At 42.2% G+C, this 17,992-nt stretch overlaps 1 protein-coding gene across 1 annotated transcript; it reads right to left on the minus strand.

Moving 5' to 3' along the window:
• Positions 1 to 3,109: 3,109 nt before the first annotated feature.
• LOC119800946 (chitinase-like protein 3) lies at positions 3,110 to 16,088 on the minus strand. Its single transcript, XM_038311333.1, has 11 exons — positions 15,989 to 16,088; positions 14,550 to 14,579; positions 13,806 to 14,007; positions 10,102 to 10,158; positions 9,254 to 9,419; positions 6,414 to 6,538; positions 6,114 to 6,237; positions 5,673 to 5,858; positions 4,373 to 4,492; positions 4,142 to 4,283; positions 3,110 to 3,433 (listed from the first exon to the last, which is right to left on the minus strand). The coding sequence occupies exons 1-11, from the start codon at positions 16,011 to 16,013 to the stop codon at positions 3,348 to 3,350; spliced, it is 1,263 nt and encodes a 420-aa protein (XP_038167261.1). The 5' UTR covers positions 16,014 to 16,088; the 3' UTR covers positions 3,110 to 3,347.
• Positions 16,089 to 17,992: the final 1,904 nt, after the last annotated feature.

Raw genomic sequence — 17,992 nt, forward strand, 5'->3', positions numbered from 1 at the left:
AGGAAGTCGCATGATGTAGATGGTTATTGATTAATTTAATAACAGAATCAGGAAAAGAACACCATGAAGTGATTTCTCACCAAAAGCAGGCCTTAGATCTGAACAAAGTTGGGGACCTCTGATCTGGGGAGTAAAAATGCTACTTCAGGATAGGTGGCCAGAGAAAGTGGACAGAGGAGAGGAAGCAGTCTTCCTAAGGCCCTGCCTTCCCTTTGGACTTTCTTAAATGTCAGACTGCCATTCAATAGTAACTGGTGAACATGGGCTCTGAAGTCTCTCAGACTGGTGTGCACTAAGGATTGCTTTGTGTTTCCTAGCTTCCCAATCTTGTGGGAGCTACTTAAGAGGCCTTATGGACTATGGCAGGAGCCATGCCCTTCCTCCAAGGGCTGCCATGAGACTGGAGGACTCTCCACAGGGGCAGATCACACAGAGTGAGCGTAAACTTGTTAATATACAGCTGGACTCATCCTTCCAGGGCACCTTCCAGCTCCAAGGGTATTTTTGTCCTAATTTTTCTGCTTGGAGACTTCTCTTTGCTAAGACTTTTGGCACAATTAGCAGAGGTTTCTTCTTTTCCTCACCCATGACCAGGTTCCTCCTGTCGTCTTCTCGTGATTTCTACCCTGTCTTTTTTATTTTTTAAAAATTTAATTTTTACATACTACCCCCAGCTCCCCCTCCCTTCACTTCCCCTGGCTCCCACCTCCCCATCTCAACCCCTATCCACTCCTCAGAGGAGGTAAGGCCTCCCTTGTCTGTCTGCCCTGTCTTGTTGCAATTTATCTCCTACCTAATGAAGGGATTTCTTTTCTACGTATACTATATAATGACGAGCATCATTACCGAGACTGAAGTTCCAAAGGAATGGATGGTTTTGCCGTGTGGATTCACTGACTGTGGTCTTCTCAGGCGGGTCATCTGGCTTAGGGTTTTCAGATGTCTCGAGAGGGTTGGACGGTAGCTGTAGTACATGGGGACTTTCAGGAAGCGTGGGTTCCACATTTACTTCCTGCATGAGACACGACTCTCCTCATGGGTTTTAAGCAAGAAAATGAGGAGTGCTCTCAAGCCTGGCTGCTAAGCAACAGCCCCGCCTTAGAAGTTTCCCTTCAAGTCATTGTGACATTGTTTTCTGCAAAGCAGCATTGTGGTATAAAGGCAGCTGGAAAGCCTGATTGGAGTAGTAAGTCTATTGTGACTCACTGCTTTTAAGTGACCAACAACAGGGTCCTAGGCTCACTCCCTTCAACTCTGGTATAACTTAATGTGCCTTGTTCATTTCTACCACGAGGGGTTTGTCTTCACTATAACTGTGCCTGAGAAACTCTGCCCAGGTGAGAACACTGCTGGCTGCCTTTGGCTTTGGTTAAGATCTTCCCACAAGAGTCATTGTCTAGGACTGGATAAGCCAAACTATTGTTATTCACTGGGCACTTTTTTCTTTTTCGAGACAGCGTTTCCCTGTAGTTTCTAGAGCCTTTCCTGGAAGTAGCTCTTGTAGACCAGGCTGGCCTCGAACTCACAGAGATCCGCCTGCCTCTGCCTCCCGAGTGCTGGGATTAAAGGCCTGCGCCACCACCGCCCGGCCCACTGGGCACTTTTAAACAAGCTTTCTTATTCTTCATTTCCTTCTTTATTTACTGTTCAGCATGGCAGAAGCAAAATATCACCCCCCCTGTACAAGGAGATTAGTCTTTCTTACTGCTCTGCCTTTCCCACTTTAGTTGGCTCCTGGTATGTAGTAATAGCGAGTGCTTGGAGTTTCTGGTGAAGGGTCATTATCCAGAGAGAGGACTGCCTATCAGTCGCCAGTGCTGTCATCTCTCATGAGATCTCTGTGCTTGGTGTTAGGGGATACAGTGAAACAGTAGATAAGGCTCCAAGCTGTGGTTGCCTGGCTCTGGCTCCGGCTTTACATGGAACCAAGCTTCTCCAAGCCTCGGTTTCTAGGAAGCAGTGGTATCTGTCTGAGGAGGCTTGTGTGAGAACAAAGTAAGAAGATTCATATTCAACACATAGAGTTTGAGCTGGATGCGGTGGTGTCTGCCTGTAGTCACAAATATTCCAGAGGTTTAAGCAGGAGGATCACTGAGCCCAGGATTTTGAGACAGATCTGGGCTATACAGGGAGACCCATCTCAAAAGACAAGCAACAAAACCAGAAATAGTTTGACACATAAAGTGAGCCTACAGCGGAATCTGGAGAAAAAAAAAACAGAGCCATTATAGTCTTACTAAATGAAGATTCTTTTAATTGTAAGTAAGAGACACGCGAGTCCTTTAAGGAACAAAGGAAGTTGTATAGTTAAAGGGGAGTCTTACAGACTCTAAAGGTAGAAGTGCTGCTGGCTTCATAAAGGAACTAGAGTCAGCAGCTATGAAGCTGTTGGCAAGTGCTCTCACTAGATCTTACTTTCTAGCTTTCACACTTGGAGGAACTTTCTCTTTTCCTTTGTTTCTCTACAGCTCCTGAGCTTACATTCTGCCACTCTTAGTGACCAACAGACCCACAGTTAATCTCAGTTGTGAATTCCAGGAAGTGATAATCTAATCTGCTCCACTGAGTCTAATGACCAGTTAATCAGATAGCCATGTGAGGGGTGACAGCAACTGTCAGCCACCACTATGGTTTTGAGTACAGCACATGTTCTCAAAAAGGGCTCCTGCTAGCTCATATTCTGGGCAGCTACCCCATGATGCATCCGCTGCCCCTCCATGATGAGTCCACTGCACACTCACCAATCCTGGCAGCACTAGAACAACAACTGGGCTTTCAGCAGAAGCAGGTTGATGTTCGGGGCTTCCGATCTTAGACATGACAAGCTGCGCTGCTTACACTCACGAGTCCAGCACTCACTGTGGCTCCTTCCTGAAAAGGGTCACCACGCTACACAGACCTGCCTTGTAAATGTCCTCATCTTTTCCTGCGCACCAACAGCTCCTTCATTTCCTTCACGCAGCCTCAAACACCACGCAGATGTGCACAGGCAGACAGAAGACGGTAGGGTGGTGGCTCCCCTTCGTTCTCACAGTCTTTCCACCTTTCACCTGAAGCAGCTGTGAAAAGGTTTTCACCAAACTGCAAAAAACCCCCAAGGGAGCTCATGTTTTGATTGTTGATTTTATCTTAGTTAGTTAGGTAGATTCAAGATGACCTTTGCAAGGAGCAAAAGAGACTTCAGAATCCTGGGAAAAACCGAGATGGACACTTATGGACACTAGAGTTTCTTCATCACAGGTTGCTTTGAGGAGAAGGTCCGTTTGGAAATTGTGCTGGGATGAGATTCCAATTGGGCAGTGACAGAAGACTTTTTGATTATTCTCTTGGCCCAGCTGACACAGAATCTACTGCCTCATTGTCTTCCAGCTCCTACCTCCATTGTCTGTAGGAGCATTTACTTGCAGAAGGTCTGAAACCGAGGCCATGCAACCTGAGAAACACAGCACAAAGTGATGAGCAGGGACACCCTCATGCAATGGCAGGCTTCCACTGGAGGTGAATAAAAGTTTGGACATGGTGGCCTTGACTGGGGCTTAGATCAGAGGATAATTCTATGCTCAGGATTTAAGAAGTGATATCAACCCAACTCCTTACGCATTTCTCGGTCCTCCTATCTTACCTCAAAGCCAGCTGGGCTTGGAATGAAAATAAATACTTTTTCTATATAACTCATTGAAACATACTTGCTGAGTACCTGCTATGTAAAGTAAAAAGCTTTAAGAATCAGGTAAAAAAATGCCCCAATATAAAAAGCAATCTGTATAGCTACATGAGAGTACTGTTGAGCCTTTCTGTTAAATCTCCCCAGAGAGGGGTAAGTGAGACATCAAAGCACAGCCCCATAGAGACACAGATGCTGATGGTGGTGGCCAGCACAGTTTCTGTAGACTGTTGCACATCACAAAGACTTAGGAGACTTGGACCCTGCTTCTAGGCATGCTTGGTTTGCCCTAAAGGTATACCATCCCTGGCATGGAAGTTGAGGGTTTGTAAAAGCTCACTGACTGGCTCGTGGACAGGAGCAGTGAGATGAAGTGGGAAGAGTCTCCATGGGCAATGGATAGAGGTGTGTCAAGACTTCCCTTGAGTTGATGGGGGGATGTTTGCCTACCCTTGGCATGTCCCTGGTGTTACATACTTTTACTGTGCACTCTGAGGGCTTTCTTCAGGGCAGACGTTAGAGGGAACTGTCCCTGGTTGCAGAAAGCACCAGTGAAGTCATCCATGTCCAGGGTCCATAGCATGGCGCCTCCCAAGTTGTTCTGCTTAAGCCATTCCGCCTGTTTAAGGATAGAGGATAACAATAATCATCTGATTATTATTGAAGCTCAGGGTTGGGCCCTCAGAACACCCATGGGACTGACTTTACCTTGATATGAAAGCTCTTGACATTATCATAACCAACCCATTTGTTGCCCTGATAGGCATAAGGTACTTCCTGATCAGCATCCCAGGCCTCAGTGGCTCCATCATTCAAGAAGGTGCAAATCTTTAAAGTCATGAGATAATAATCCTTTAAATATTATGTCATGCAAGAGAGAAAGGTACACTTTATTTTTTTTCTTCCTTTAATATATGTATCTAGGGGGTTTTTCCAGTGGGTTTTATTTGGAGTTAAGAAGTTTGTGGTTCTGGGGATGAAATGCATGGTATGGCTCATACCGTGGGAGTACTCTGCAACTGAACTTCATTCACAGCCCATGTTTTTAATTATTTATTTGCTTCTTGGTAGAGTCTCAGTCTATAGCCCAGACTTCAAACTGTTGACCCCTTTGCCTCTAAATTCTGAAAGCTGATATTGCAGCTTAATATATACAGCCATAGCAGGCAGAAATATTCATATCATTGTACACTATGATACATCTTTAAAATGTATAGTACTAGAGATGGAACCCAGAGCCATACCCATTAAGGCAAGAGCTGGACCACTGAGCAACACCCTCATCTCATGCTGCTTTCAAATGCTCATTTATTGTCCATGTTATAAGGTTGGCATTTTAGAGTCTGTAGCAATATGGGACATACATCCATTTATCACTTTATTTATCCATATAAATAAAATTAAGAATCTTGTCTGTTGCATGAAGGGTTATTATATATTGTTAACTCCTCATTTTATTAAATATATTCTATATATACAAAACTTCTAAGTATTTGGAATGATACTCTGTTGACAGAGACTGCTTGTTCATTTCCTGGCTGCCCAGACCCAAAATAATCCCACAGAAATTATATTAATTAAATCACTGATTGGCTTATTAGCTCAGGATTTTTATTAACTAACTCTTACATCATAAATTAACCTGTTTCTTTTATTTTGTATTTTACCATGAGGCTTGTGGTTTACCAGTAAGGTTCTGGCTGGCAGCTGTCTCCTTCAGCAGTTACATGGCGTCTCTCTGACTCCTCCTACACTCTCTCAGTATCTCTTCCAGCCTGGTTATATTCTACCCTGCTATAGGCTGAAGCAGCTTCTTTATTAACCAATGGTAATGAAACATATTCACAGCATACAGAGGGAAATCTCACATCAATACTCTGCTTAGAGCAGGTAGATACTGGACATAATGAACATTCAAATTCAGCAGATTTCTATCCCTCAAGCCCTGGGCAACAAGCCTAGCTCTGGGCCTGATATCCACAGAGAACTGTATAGACAATGTAATGACCTCATAATAGGCCCAGATGCCGGACTCCTCTGTGTAGGGCCCTAGTACCCCAGCACTAGCAGTGGGCACGCCGATTCCAGTGCTGGAGGGGTCACTCAGGGTGAAGGTTTGTCCATATGCTGGGAATCCAACAATGAGCTTCTCGGGAGCTGCTCCATTTTCATCCCAGTAGGTCATGATGTAGTCCTGCAGGGACATAGGTTAGCTGTAGGCCTTAGGTAGCTGGTGCCCTGTGCTGGGTTATGTTAGTTCCCTGTTCTAACTGCTCAAATTATATATTGAAAATTTACTAGTTTTCTTCCCAAAATACTTCACTAAAGTTGTAGTAAAGGAGGTATACAAGAACACTGCATACTCAAAATTTGATTTTTTAATTTTGTGATGAATCTCTTATGATTTGGACCATTTCTAGTTTGCACTTGCATCTGTGTAGGGTCTTACCACATTTAAGAACATGTTGGTGCCAGTGTCATTTAGGGATTTGTAGAGGGGACTGTTTTCTCCGGTGTAGCCATCCTGGGAGCCATGGAGATTGTAAGTCATGACCTGGATGTAGTCTAGGGAGCTGTGGATGAAGGATGCTGTTTAAATAATTTCTGATGAACATTTGTCATACCTATACCAGAAAAATACACCCTTTCAAAGCCTATAAACCAAGTCCACATGCAACAAAACATCCCAAGAATGAAGATCTGTTGCTTACATCCCCTCAAGAATTCCTGAACATGGTAGACCACTTACTGTGACAGCTGGGGGATCTCATAGCCAGACTGGATGATGGAGACAGCACCAGCTACCATGGCAGTGATCATCAGCCTGGGTCTACTGTTCTCAAAGGCTTCTTCTTCAAAAGCTTCACGCATTTCCTACAGAATATTAACGCACAGTAGAGAACATGACAAGTTCATTACAGCTCTTCCAATAACAAGTGTATATTTTTAAAAAGTACTTTGCCATTTTGTTTTATATTTTTTTCTGTCATTACCGCAATAAAGGCAGTAGCACAGATGGTGTTAAGAGTCATTAAATATTCATGGGGTTTAGGACTTTATTATGTCCCCTCTAAAGTTACCAGCTATTCATCCAAAATCTAGATTCCAAATGACTGAGAGCTTTGCCACCATCGCCACGTTCTGAAGCATCCCTTGCTCGAGTTCCCTAAGTCCAGCTTTCGGCAGTGGAGAAAGGTTTTCCCCTTTTGAGTAGCTGAAGTTTATCATAGGACCAATTCCTCACTGGATGAAATGCAAAGTTAACTAAAGGAGAAGGTGGTAGTGGCTGGGTACCAAGTACAGTTTAGTAGCAGATGGTAATCTACCTCTACTTTATGAGACTTTCATCTTGTATGAAGTATTGTATTGGGGTTATCTCTTACAATTGCCTTGTTTCAGAGTACCTGGTCATCTTCCAACAGAATGCTCACAGAAACTGCTCTGTGTGCTAGTGGTCAAGGGACTAGGACATTTTACTGGATGAAGAGCATTATAAGAAGGGTGTTAGAGCTGTCTTGAAATATTAACCCCATATATTGCAAGGTATGTGATTTTATATTGTACTGTTGTAGTGCAAAGATCTATAACTTTTGCCTGGAGGTATGCTTCAATTAAAGAAATAATATGCGAGGTGGTAGTGGTGCACGCCTTTAATTCCAGCATTCGGGAGGCAGAGACAGGCAGATCTCTGTGAGGTTGAGACCAGCCGGGTCTGCAGAGTGAGTTCCAGGATAGGCTCCAAAGCTTCAGAGAAACCTTATCTCAACATACACATACACACACACGCACACACACACACACACACACACACACAGAGAGAGAGAGAGAGAGAGACAGAAAGAGAGAGACAGAGAGAGAGACAGAGAGAGAGACAGAGAGATGGAGAGAGAGACAGAGAGATGGAGAGAGAGACAGAGAGACAGAGAGAGAGCACCTGCAAAAGCCAGGAAACTAGAAAGCGGCCATTGGGACACAAGGAAGGAAGACAGTTTAAGGGAGTGAGTGAGGATAGGATAATAGACAACAAATAGTTCAGAGGGGGAAAGGGGAATAATGGGGAGGGGTACGTGTGGAGTGGGATATTAGTATAGAGTAAAATAGGGGTAAGAGGAAGGATAACTTACTAAGAATGTTTGATAAAATCATATGGAAACCTACCATTTTATAAGCTTCCTAGCTTAATTGGAGTTGCTTACATGGGAGTGGTGTAAGGCTCCTCCCAGAAGCCATAGGTTATCCAACAAAAACCCAGTGCCAGAAGTGGAAATAGGTCTTCAAGCTGTTGCTCAGGGGATCCCAGAGACCCCCAGGACAATACAGGCTGTTATCATTGCTGTTGGTTACTAACTAGAACCTGACAGAGAGATCCTATTGCTAAGAACATCACACACTTTGATCATAGGATGTAGGGAAGTCGGTCTGGTGCTGACCTGGAAGCTAGTTTTCATAGACCAGAAGGCGCTGTGAAGGCTGGTGGGGAAGGAAAGCCATCAAAAGTTGTGCCAGCTATGATCCAGTGACAAGTGGGCCGAAAAGACATGTCAGCAAGTGCAGTATAGGCACGGATGTTATGGGGTGAATCAGCACCATTCTAACTGAACTCAAGTCCTGCTCTAGGGAGGGGAATACCTGGTACTGTAAGGACATCTAGCCAAGAATCTGTGAGTTGGGGAGTAATAGGACCCGCAAAATACTGTCTTCCTAAGGAAAATAGTACCGATCCGCCTCCTAAATAACTTACCCTCGTTCCCACAGACCAGTGCAACTCCCATCCCTCACCAGGGAAGCTTCTTTATACAGCAAATGGCAGTTAATACAGACAGACAACTGGTGGAAAGCGTGCTGCTCTAAAGAGGCTATCCGGATCACACCCCACTTCCCCAAAGCTCAGGGAACATTGGAGAAAAGGTGGAGCCGGAGATTGGGGGAGATTGCTGAGAAATAATCTCGACGATGGGACTGTCGCACCCACGAACGTCCAAAAAAGACACACAAGATCAAGCCCATTGACAGAGTATGGAGCGGGAAGGATCTCAGGAGGTCTCATCCTTAGGTTACAGTGGTAAAGAGAATCCGTTTTCCTCAGTAGTACGGGCCATGGTAGTTTGCCCATATTCCAGCAGATGGCGCCATACACCCATGTAAATATGAGCAGCAGAGCCCCTGAAGTTGGGAGTGGAATGAGGGAAGTCTGGGGAGAATTGAAGGTGGGTAGGTGAGGGAGGTGATGAATATGATCTAAGTACAATGATTTATGCATAATATTACCAAAGAATAAGTATGAATAAAGATAAAGGAATGGAGTTACTGAATCTGATAATTAGAGCTATTGGGCAAAAGTAACTCAGTGAGTTATTTACTCAGTGCTAAAACTCTCCAGAGGCTGCCTGACGATCTAGTATGTGGTGCCATATGGAAATAATCTGTCACGGTGGATATAGGACAGACGGATCTTTGCCATGCGAAGGTTCTGTACGTCTCAATTCAGTTGAGTTTGTTTTACTGTGTACCACCCAGCTCTCCTCGGAAAGAACAGATTTTGAATCTTCTGAGACTGAAGACACTTCCTCCTTTTCCTGCTTTCCTCACCTGCACCAGGACGGTGAAGAGATGCTTGTCTTTAGCAGGGCTCCCATGAGATCCAGGGAACTGCCAGTCCAGGTTCAGCCCGTCAAACCCATACTGGCGCAGGAATTTGATGGTTGAGCTAATGAAAGTCTGGCGGTTGTGAGGAGTGGAGACCATGGCGCTGAATCTGACAGAGACCAAAAAAAGAAAAAAAAAAGCCAGGGTAAGGCTTCTATAATATTAACACATTGGAATAAAAACACTTTACAGCCCAAATTCTGCTTCTGTGCCCTTCCCTAGGACGCCTCAACCTGATGAACATTTGTTCCTATTTTGCCCCAACCTTCCTTTGCAATCATTACTCTTGCTTGCCTCCGGACTCAGCATTTAGTTTTGTTATCCCCAACTGAACTATTCCAAAATTATCTTTTTTTCTTAAGATATCTGGCCATGTTAATTTACCATGCTGTCTTGAAACATCCTCCAAATTAATGTGCTATCAAAGAAGTCTTATTTAAGAAGTAGACTTTTAATTTTCCTTCTCCAAAAGACAAAGACATTGTACAAGGCCTTCTCAAGCCATTGTGACCTGGAAATACTTTAGGTAGAAGCGCTTTGGAAGCAGGAAACTAATGCTCAAAGCGTTCTGTACTTGAACACCCATTTGAGTTTAAAATTTGAACAACATAGTAATCTTGCCAACATGTTCTGTTTAGAAGTAAGGTTCCAGTTAATTTATAGCATTAACATAGTCACTTAGTGGATGCCTTCAGCACCTCTGATGTTGAGAAGTACAGCAATAGAGGCTGGTTGGGCTAGCTTGCTTTTAATAGTAAATGAACAAGTGGCTTGCTAGAGAGAGCACTTACGGGGCAGGTCCAAAGTCCCAGCCTCCAATGGCCAGGAGGGTTTTCAGTTGGGTGTTCCTTAAAAGCAAAAGATAAATAACAATTTAAAAATCCATAGGTTCCCCCCATTTAGGTAATACAACTGATATTATTTGGTGTTTTCCTGACAAGCTATGACACACTATAGCACAAATTTCTTCCATTACCATAAAGTAACTGTAAAATGAAAAAAGATTGTTTTCTTTTTTAAAAATGGTGTTATACATATATATTTTAAATGCAGTTATATTTTTATTCAGAAATTAATATTTGCTGTTCCTTAATCAAAAGTTTAGTACTACACAGCTCTTAGATACATACACACATATGTGTTTGGGTGTTTTGTTTTCTTTTTTTCTGGGTGGGGGAGGGTTGTATTTTCTTTTTTTAGGAAGAACTTGAAGTTGGGTAGGAGGTTCTAGAAGGACTTGGGGGAAGGGAAGAATATGATCGAATACATTTAAAATTTTTAATAATAAAAATATAATAGCTAGGTGGTGGTGGTGCATACCTTTAATGCCTGCACTTGGGAGGCAGAGACAGGTGGATTTCTGTGAGTTCAAGGCCAACTCGGTCTACAGAGTGAGTTCTAGAATAGCCAGGAATGTTGCACTTTGAGCCCCTGCTCAAAAAGCCAAAAAAGGGGGATATGAGCCCTCATCTGAAAAGCCATATAACTTATCTATGAATTTTTAACATTAAAATTTTCCATAACAGGAGTTTCCATGACTTAAATTAGAAATATTGATACACTTGTTTGAACATATCCTGTTTTATTTATATGTGCTCCAGGGTAGATATTTATGGCACTATCTACTTTTATCCTAGCTGCAAAAATCTAAGAAATTAGATTTTATGTCTCACATTTTCTCTAATATGTGGTGGGCTCTAGATGTGTGTGTGTGTGTGTGTGTGTGTTGTGTGTGTGTGTGTATGTGTGTGTGTGTGTATGTGTGTGTGTGTATGTGTGTGTGTGTGTGTGGGGCTGAGGAGATAAATAAGTTTTTAAAGCAATTGCAAAGAAGTGTAAAGACGAGAGTATGAGAGTTTGTGTCCTAGAACCTACGCATGCCAGGCAGGCATGGTGGCTTGTCTTTAATTCCAGTCTCAGAAGGCAGAAACGGATCCCACACACATGTGGTCATGAACATAAATGCATGCATATGAACACATGGACACAGGTAAATGGAAAAAGAAAAAGATAGAAAGGCGGCTGTGAGGATAGGAAAGGAATTTAAGGGACAGAGAAGAAAGAAGATAGCAGAACACATGTGACATGAAAATAGAAGGCAAACTACTTAGCGGGGAAAAGACCAGTGGGAGGGAAAAGCAGGGAAAAGGAGCGAGAGGAGGAGGGAGGAATGAATAAATACACACAAAGTAGGATGAGACCAGTTACTTCGTATGATAACTTCAAAACACATGAAAATGAGTAAAAACACCCATGAACTTTAGAATGGGAGAAAATATTTGGAATCCACACATCTGATAAGGAGTTAACATTAAAAAAAAGCAGGAACTGGAAGAGAAATAACCATTGACAAGTGAGAAAAAAGTCTGACTGGGCATTTCTCACAGAAGGTAAATGTCTAAGAGGTGTATGAAAACGAACACACACAGATACCCTGAACTCCATTACTAATCAGAGCTACTCAGGTTAAAACCGTCTTGACTCATCACCTAACACCTGTTAGAATGGCTAGTAGGAAAAGATGAAAGGTAACCAATATTCTCAAGGATGTATAAAGAAATCGCTGCAAAATAAGTGTAAAGAACAAAAGCCCTAGAGAGAGCACCGTGTAGATGCCTCACAAAATAAACACAGATTGCACATGATTCATCAACATTGCTATCCAAAGGAAAAGAAATCAGTGTTTTGAAGATATAGCGCTCAATAGTATTCATTAACATTGAATAATAAGATCCAAGATACGGAATCCCATTAAGTGTCCACCAATAGTCGAGTGGATAAAAAGATGTGCTATATATACAATATAAATTATTCAGCTATAAAAATAATGAAACCCATCATTTGAAATAATGTTTGTGATTTTGAAGGGCATATTAAGTGAAATAAACAACACACAGAAAGACAAATAGCATATGATAAGACTTATAAGTGGAATCAAAGCTATTTGAACTTGTCAAGAACAAAAACAGAAAATAGAACAGTGGTTTTTGAGATTGCATTGGAAAAGAAATATTGGAAATATTTTGGTTAGAAATATCATGGGCAGGAGAGATGGTTCAGAGGTTAAGAGCACTGGCTGCTGTTCCAGAGGAGTTGGGTTCAGCTCCCAGCACCCACAAGGCAGCTCACAACCATCTGTAATTTCAGTTTCAGAGGATCTGATGTAAGCTATGGAAAGGAAAATCTGGGCACTAACCCAGTCATAAAACCTTCTACCTGCAATCTGTCATGCCTGTAAGATATGCTGGGGCAATGTTGGCACAGAACTTGTGGGAGTGGCCAGCCAATGTTTGGTTTAACTTGAGGCCCATCCCATGAGAGTGAGTCTATATCTTGCACTGCCTGGATGGCCAGGAACCAGAGACTGGACAGCCCAGAGGCCTAAGGTAGAACCAGATATGACTGGCCAAAAAAAAAAAAAAACCCAAATCAGTGAAATTTAAATGATTTCCAATGATATTCTTCTATCCTTACAGATCATAGACTGGTGCCTTATCCAGTTATCAGAGAGGCAGCAGATGGGAGCAGGTGCAGAGAACCTCCACCAGTTATGAGAAAGAGAGAAAAAGAGAGAGAGAGACAGAGAGAGAGACAGAGAGAGAGGCAGAGAGAGAGACAGAGAGACAGAGAGACAGAGAGACAGAATCTAAGAATGGAGATATCCATTGAATTCTCTCCCTAAGAGATCAGGGAACCCCCAGGAAGATGGGCAGAAAAGATTAAAGGAGTCAGAGGTTATCACGGACACCAGGAGAAAGAACATGACCCACTGAACAACTAAGTAGGGCTTGCATGGTCTCACAGAGACTGAAGCAGCAAGCACAGGCCAGCTTGGGTCTTCACCAGGTCCTCTACATATATGTTATGACTATTAGCTTGGTGTTTTTTGTGGGACTCCTAATAGTGAAAGTGGGTGTATCTCTGACTTTTTTTTTGCCTGATCTAGGGACTGGTTTCCTCCTATTGGGTTGACTTGTCCAGCCTCTATATGAGGGCTTTCACCTTGTCTTTTTGTTTCTTGGAGGCCTGTTATGTTCTGAGGAAACAGAGGAGGAATGGATTTGAGGGAGAGCAGAGATATGGGAGATAAGGGAGGAGTAGATAGAGGTAAAACTATGGTCAAGATGTATTGCACGAGAGAAGAGTCTATTCAATTAAATATTGAAAAAAACTGAGAATATTGTAGTAACATATTTAGTGAGACAGGAAAAAAATGTTCAAGAAATCTTTATGTAAAGGACATTCACCATGAAAAAGTTAAGTGTGTGAAGTAAAAATATGCTAGTAAGGTCATGAACCGTGATAAAATGTAGGTGCTTTCAAAATTCATGTCTTATGCAATAATCATATGTAATTGATGGCAGTAAAAACTGATGACATTGGCTGGGTCCTCATCTCAAACTCATGGATTCTGAGATACACTTAAAGAAACATTAATACGTGGTAACCATTGACCCAAGAGACACAAGATCAGACAACTCTGCCATTCTCTGACCTGTGTTTCAGGGTGTTTAAAGCTCGGTAGTCAGCCAAGTCTTTCATGCTTCTCATGGTGATCCTGTTGCTCCGCATACTAGCAAAGGCATAGATGAGGTGGGTACACAGGCAGGGGTCAATATCAGCAGGACTGAAGCTTCCCAGTCCTGGCCTGTTCCGGGCCACGTTATTATAGTAGCACATCAGCTGGTAGGAAGAACCTGCGGAAAGCAAATAAGAACAGTGGCCCGCTGTAGGTGGCTGTGAACTCCGTTGACAGTTTGGTCCTGCCTCTTTCCCTTGCTGGGCCTCAGGCGCCTGTTACCTAGGAGGGGATAATTGGTACTAAGACTCTTGAACCTGAGTCCAGACATTGCAACTTAGACATCAGGCACTGACTTGAAGCTGATGATTAGAACGATGGCACTCACTTCTGGATCTTGGCTAAGTTTAGAAGACCAGTTAGACGCCATGCCGCTGTTTCTGAGCAGCTCTACAGGAGCTGGTTTGTTAATGCTAAGGTGGGCACACCACAGAGGACAGCACTGAGAGCTGAGCTGAAATAGTCTACTCCCAACAGTGGAAACCCATCTCTTTCCCACATGGCTTTATCTCTTGGTATTTTTTTTCAAATAAAGTATTATGAGTATTTTTCAAATAAAGTATTATAAAAAGAAAAGTACATTAGAAGTAATTTTTAGAGATTTGAGGCTTATGATGGGAAAATGTTCTGTAAACAACAAAACATGAAGTTATGACATACCCAGATGAGAATTCAGCAGAAGTGCCAAACCTAGAGACAGAGAGAGAACAAGCATTTACTGTGAAACATCTGCCTGAATCATTGAGTATCAAACTTTGAAACAGTGAAAGTCATCCTACTAGACATAGATCAGAAAGCCCAAGTGAAAATTTATAGACATTTCAAGGGGTGTTGTTTTCAGCAAATATACATTTCAATCTACTCTTATGCCGGGCGGTGGTGGCGCACGCCTTTAATCCCAGCACTCGGGAGGCAGAGGCAGGCGGATCTCTGAGTTCGAGGCCAGCCTGGTCTACAAGAGCTAGTTCCAGGACAGGCTCTAGAAACTACAGGGAAACCCTGTCTCGAAAAACCAAAAAAAAAAAAATTAAAAAAAATCAATCTACTCTTATGATTTATTAGAGCATGACAATGACCATCCTTGTCCACATTCTGTGTCCTAATTAATTTTTACTGAATGTAAAGTCTATTTATTCACAGAACTAGTGCTGTCTGAAGTTACTTTAGTTTTCTTTACTTAGTAATAACCCTTTTAAACTATGTCTCACCTCTCAGAGTTTGAACCCAGCCTTCCAACAGTCAAGCCATCTTGCTAAAGCAGAGAACAGTATTACCACAGTTTGAGTTTTTTGAAACATCTTTGAAAAGACCTTGCTAGAGGAATGCAGATGTCAAGTTCCAGGTACCTCCCTTTGGCATCAACAGAGCAGGGTTTGAGACAGCATGTCTTACTAACTAGCCCAGATGGGCCTTGAACTAGAGAACCTGCTCCCATGTCTCTTGATTGCTGAAATCATAGGCATGAATCATCATCATGTAACCAGACCACTTCTGAATCTTTTACAAGTTGAGCTTCAGTGTTCACCTGAGAAAGTTTCTGATGCTTAGCACAGTTTACAAAGCACAAGTTTAGCACAACTAGTAAGATTTTAATGACTTGGCTCAAAGTAACTACTGAATAAATCTCTATGGTTGTCTATGAGGAACATTTTTACTCCATCAATGCAGCAGACCTACGGAGGATAAATCTCAAAACAGTAGAACAAAGACAACTAGAATAGCTGCATCTAAGTTTCTACTGATCTTCTTCTCTTTAAAAGTTCGTTCCAAGAAATAGTAAATAAATATAATGCCAATGTAAGGCAGAGAGTATAGGAAGATGAGTGGGGAGTATTAATGTCTGAACAAAACAGGAGCCAGCAGAAAAGTATTGTTAAAATGAGACTCCTTTAATGCTGTATGTGTGTCATCAATGAAGGCAGAATAGTTATCACAGCCTGTGAGGTTAGGAAAACTTATTAAATGATGGAAGAAAATTTGAAATTGTGAAAGAAGAAGAATACATAGAGCCATAGTGTGAAGATGCCTCCTGGTCGTCAGATCCTGAGACCAAAAGAAGCCAGGCAACACTGAGTCTTTATGTCTGATTACCAACTCACCTGTGACAAGAAGGAGCTTGGTCATGATGTCTTCTCCAGCAGTGCTTCAGTGGGGCCCCAGTTGGCCTTTAAAACAATTTAAGACCCAGGTAATCCCAAGGTTTGCCAGCTGGAAAATGTTTACTAGGATGCCTATATATATGACTAATCAGTAAGCCGCCAGCTTTCCTTCTCTACTGACTCAGTTCCTTTAGTATCTCACTGCCACCACCCTTCCTGTTCCAGATCACAAAGCAATGGCATATGCTTTAGCAGTTGGGTAGAGGCAATCACCACAGGGAGTACTCATTCCCTTAATTTCGGTTTTGGCAGTTCCCAACTACAAAGCAGCTGTTCAGGTGTTGCAGATAAGTTTTATTGAACTTATTTCATCCCTGACATAAAATAAGTTTCTAACAGGAAAACAAGTTTATTGCTGTTTTTAAAGCCACTTTCTTCCTTGAATTATTTGCTTGTAATTTTTGTGGTCAGTGCTAATGAACCTCCACTCTTTAGGGCTACATTTTGAATGTTGAATATTATGCCTACACTTGTTCTTTGGAATGACTTCAAGTGACGGTTAAAAAAAAATCTATTTAAGAATGTATTGGTCCCGGGGCTGGAGAGATGGCTCAGAGGTTAAGAGCATTGCCTGCTCTTCCAAAGGTCCTGAGTTCAATTCCCAGCAACCACATGGTGGCTCACAACCATCTGCAATGGGGTCTGGTGCCCTCTTCTGGGCTTCAGGCATACATACAGACAGAATATTGTATACATAATAAATAAACAAATATTTAAAAAAAAAGAATGTATTGGTCCCAATATCTTCCTTCTCAGGCTTCTAAGAACCCTATTAATGTTGACATTCAGGAGAGGTTGAAAACGATTTTCAGTTTTGAATACATAAAGATGAGGGTATTGAAATGTCTCCTTTACTAGAAATATTGGTTACCTGATTATTTCTACAGTTTTAAAGATTGAAATTAATTCAATGCAGTCTTCCCAAACACCATATGCTACTACTGTCTCATATTAAATTTGTTTTAGTTAAAATGGTGTGCTTAACACCTCAACACAATTTACATGCCTCTGCTCAAGCTGTTACATCTTTTCATGTCTTGCTCTCTACCTCAATCATAGAATTCAAAGTTCAGGTTAGATCCTGGCTTTATCATTCAATGATGTCCCCTCCTCTTAATTCTGTTATGTACTCTAGCCCATGTTGTTTGTACAGCTTCTGACCTGTGATAACCCAGAACTCAAGTGGTAGGCAAATGTATGGCCTCCTTTTACCTCATCAGAGTTACGGTGAATCCAGGCTGGTTTTATCATTTGATTCATTTGAAAATTAAAGAATATTGATTCTCCTACAATAACTGAACTTTCTGTAATGGTTTCTGTCTAATTAAAAGAGAAATATCCCTGACAAGGGGTGAAGACTATGTTTTTTTTTGTTTTTTTTCGAGACAGGGTTTCTCTGCAGCTTTAGAGCCTGTCCTGGAGCTAGCTCTTGTAGACCAGGCTGGTCTCGAACTCACAGAGATCCACCTGCCTCTGCCTCCCGAGTGCTGGGATTAAAGGCATGTGCCACCACCGCCCAGCTTTGTGAAGACTATGTTTATCTGTGGGTATGAGGAAACTCTTTAAAAGTTAGTTAGAAATTCTACTGGTTTAGTAAAGTGGTGGTTAAACTGGGGGTTGTAGGTTCTCCTCCAAGATTCCTCACTTCACAAGGCCTGGGTAGTTGGCTGGGTTTCCAGTCACTGTAGAAAAACCACAGCCAATCAAAGTGGAAAGTTGTGGAGCCTAGTCCTAACTAATACTTAATCTATAACACAACTCTCGCACCCAGGGCTTAGGGACCACAGCAAAATAGGGGGTAAAATGATTGTAAGAGCTAGAGGAACAGGACGTTCAATGTGAGATTGTGTCTTCTAGAAATGTCAGAAGTTATACCTATGAAGTCTTATAAACCTGGCTTCTTAAACACATGACCTGAACAAAAAAGACACAAATAGACATGAT

The sequence above is a fragment of the Arvicola amphibius genome, chromosome 14, assembly GCF_903992535.2.
Source record: "Arvicola amphibius chromosome 14, mArvAmp1.2, whole genome shotgun sequence".
Lineage (NCBI taxonomy): Eukaryota > Metazoa > Chordata > Mammalia > Rodentia > Cricetidae > Arvicola > Arvicola amphibius.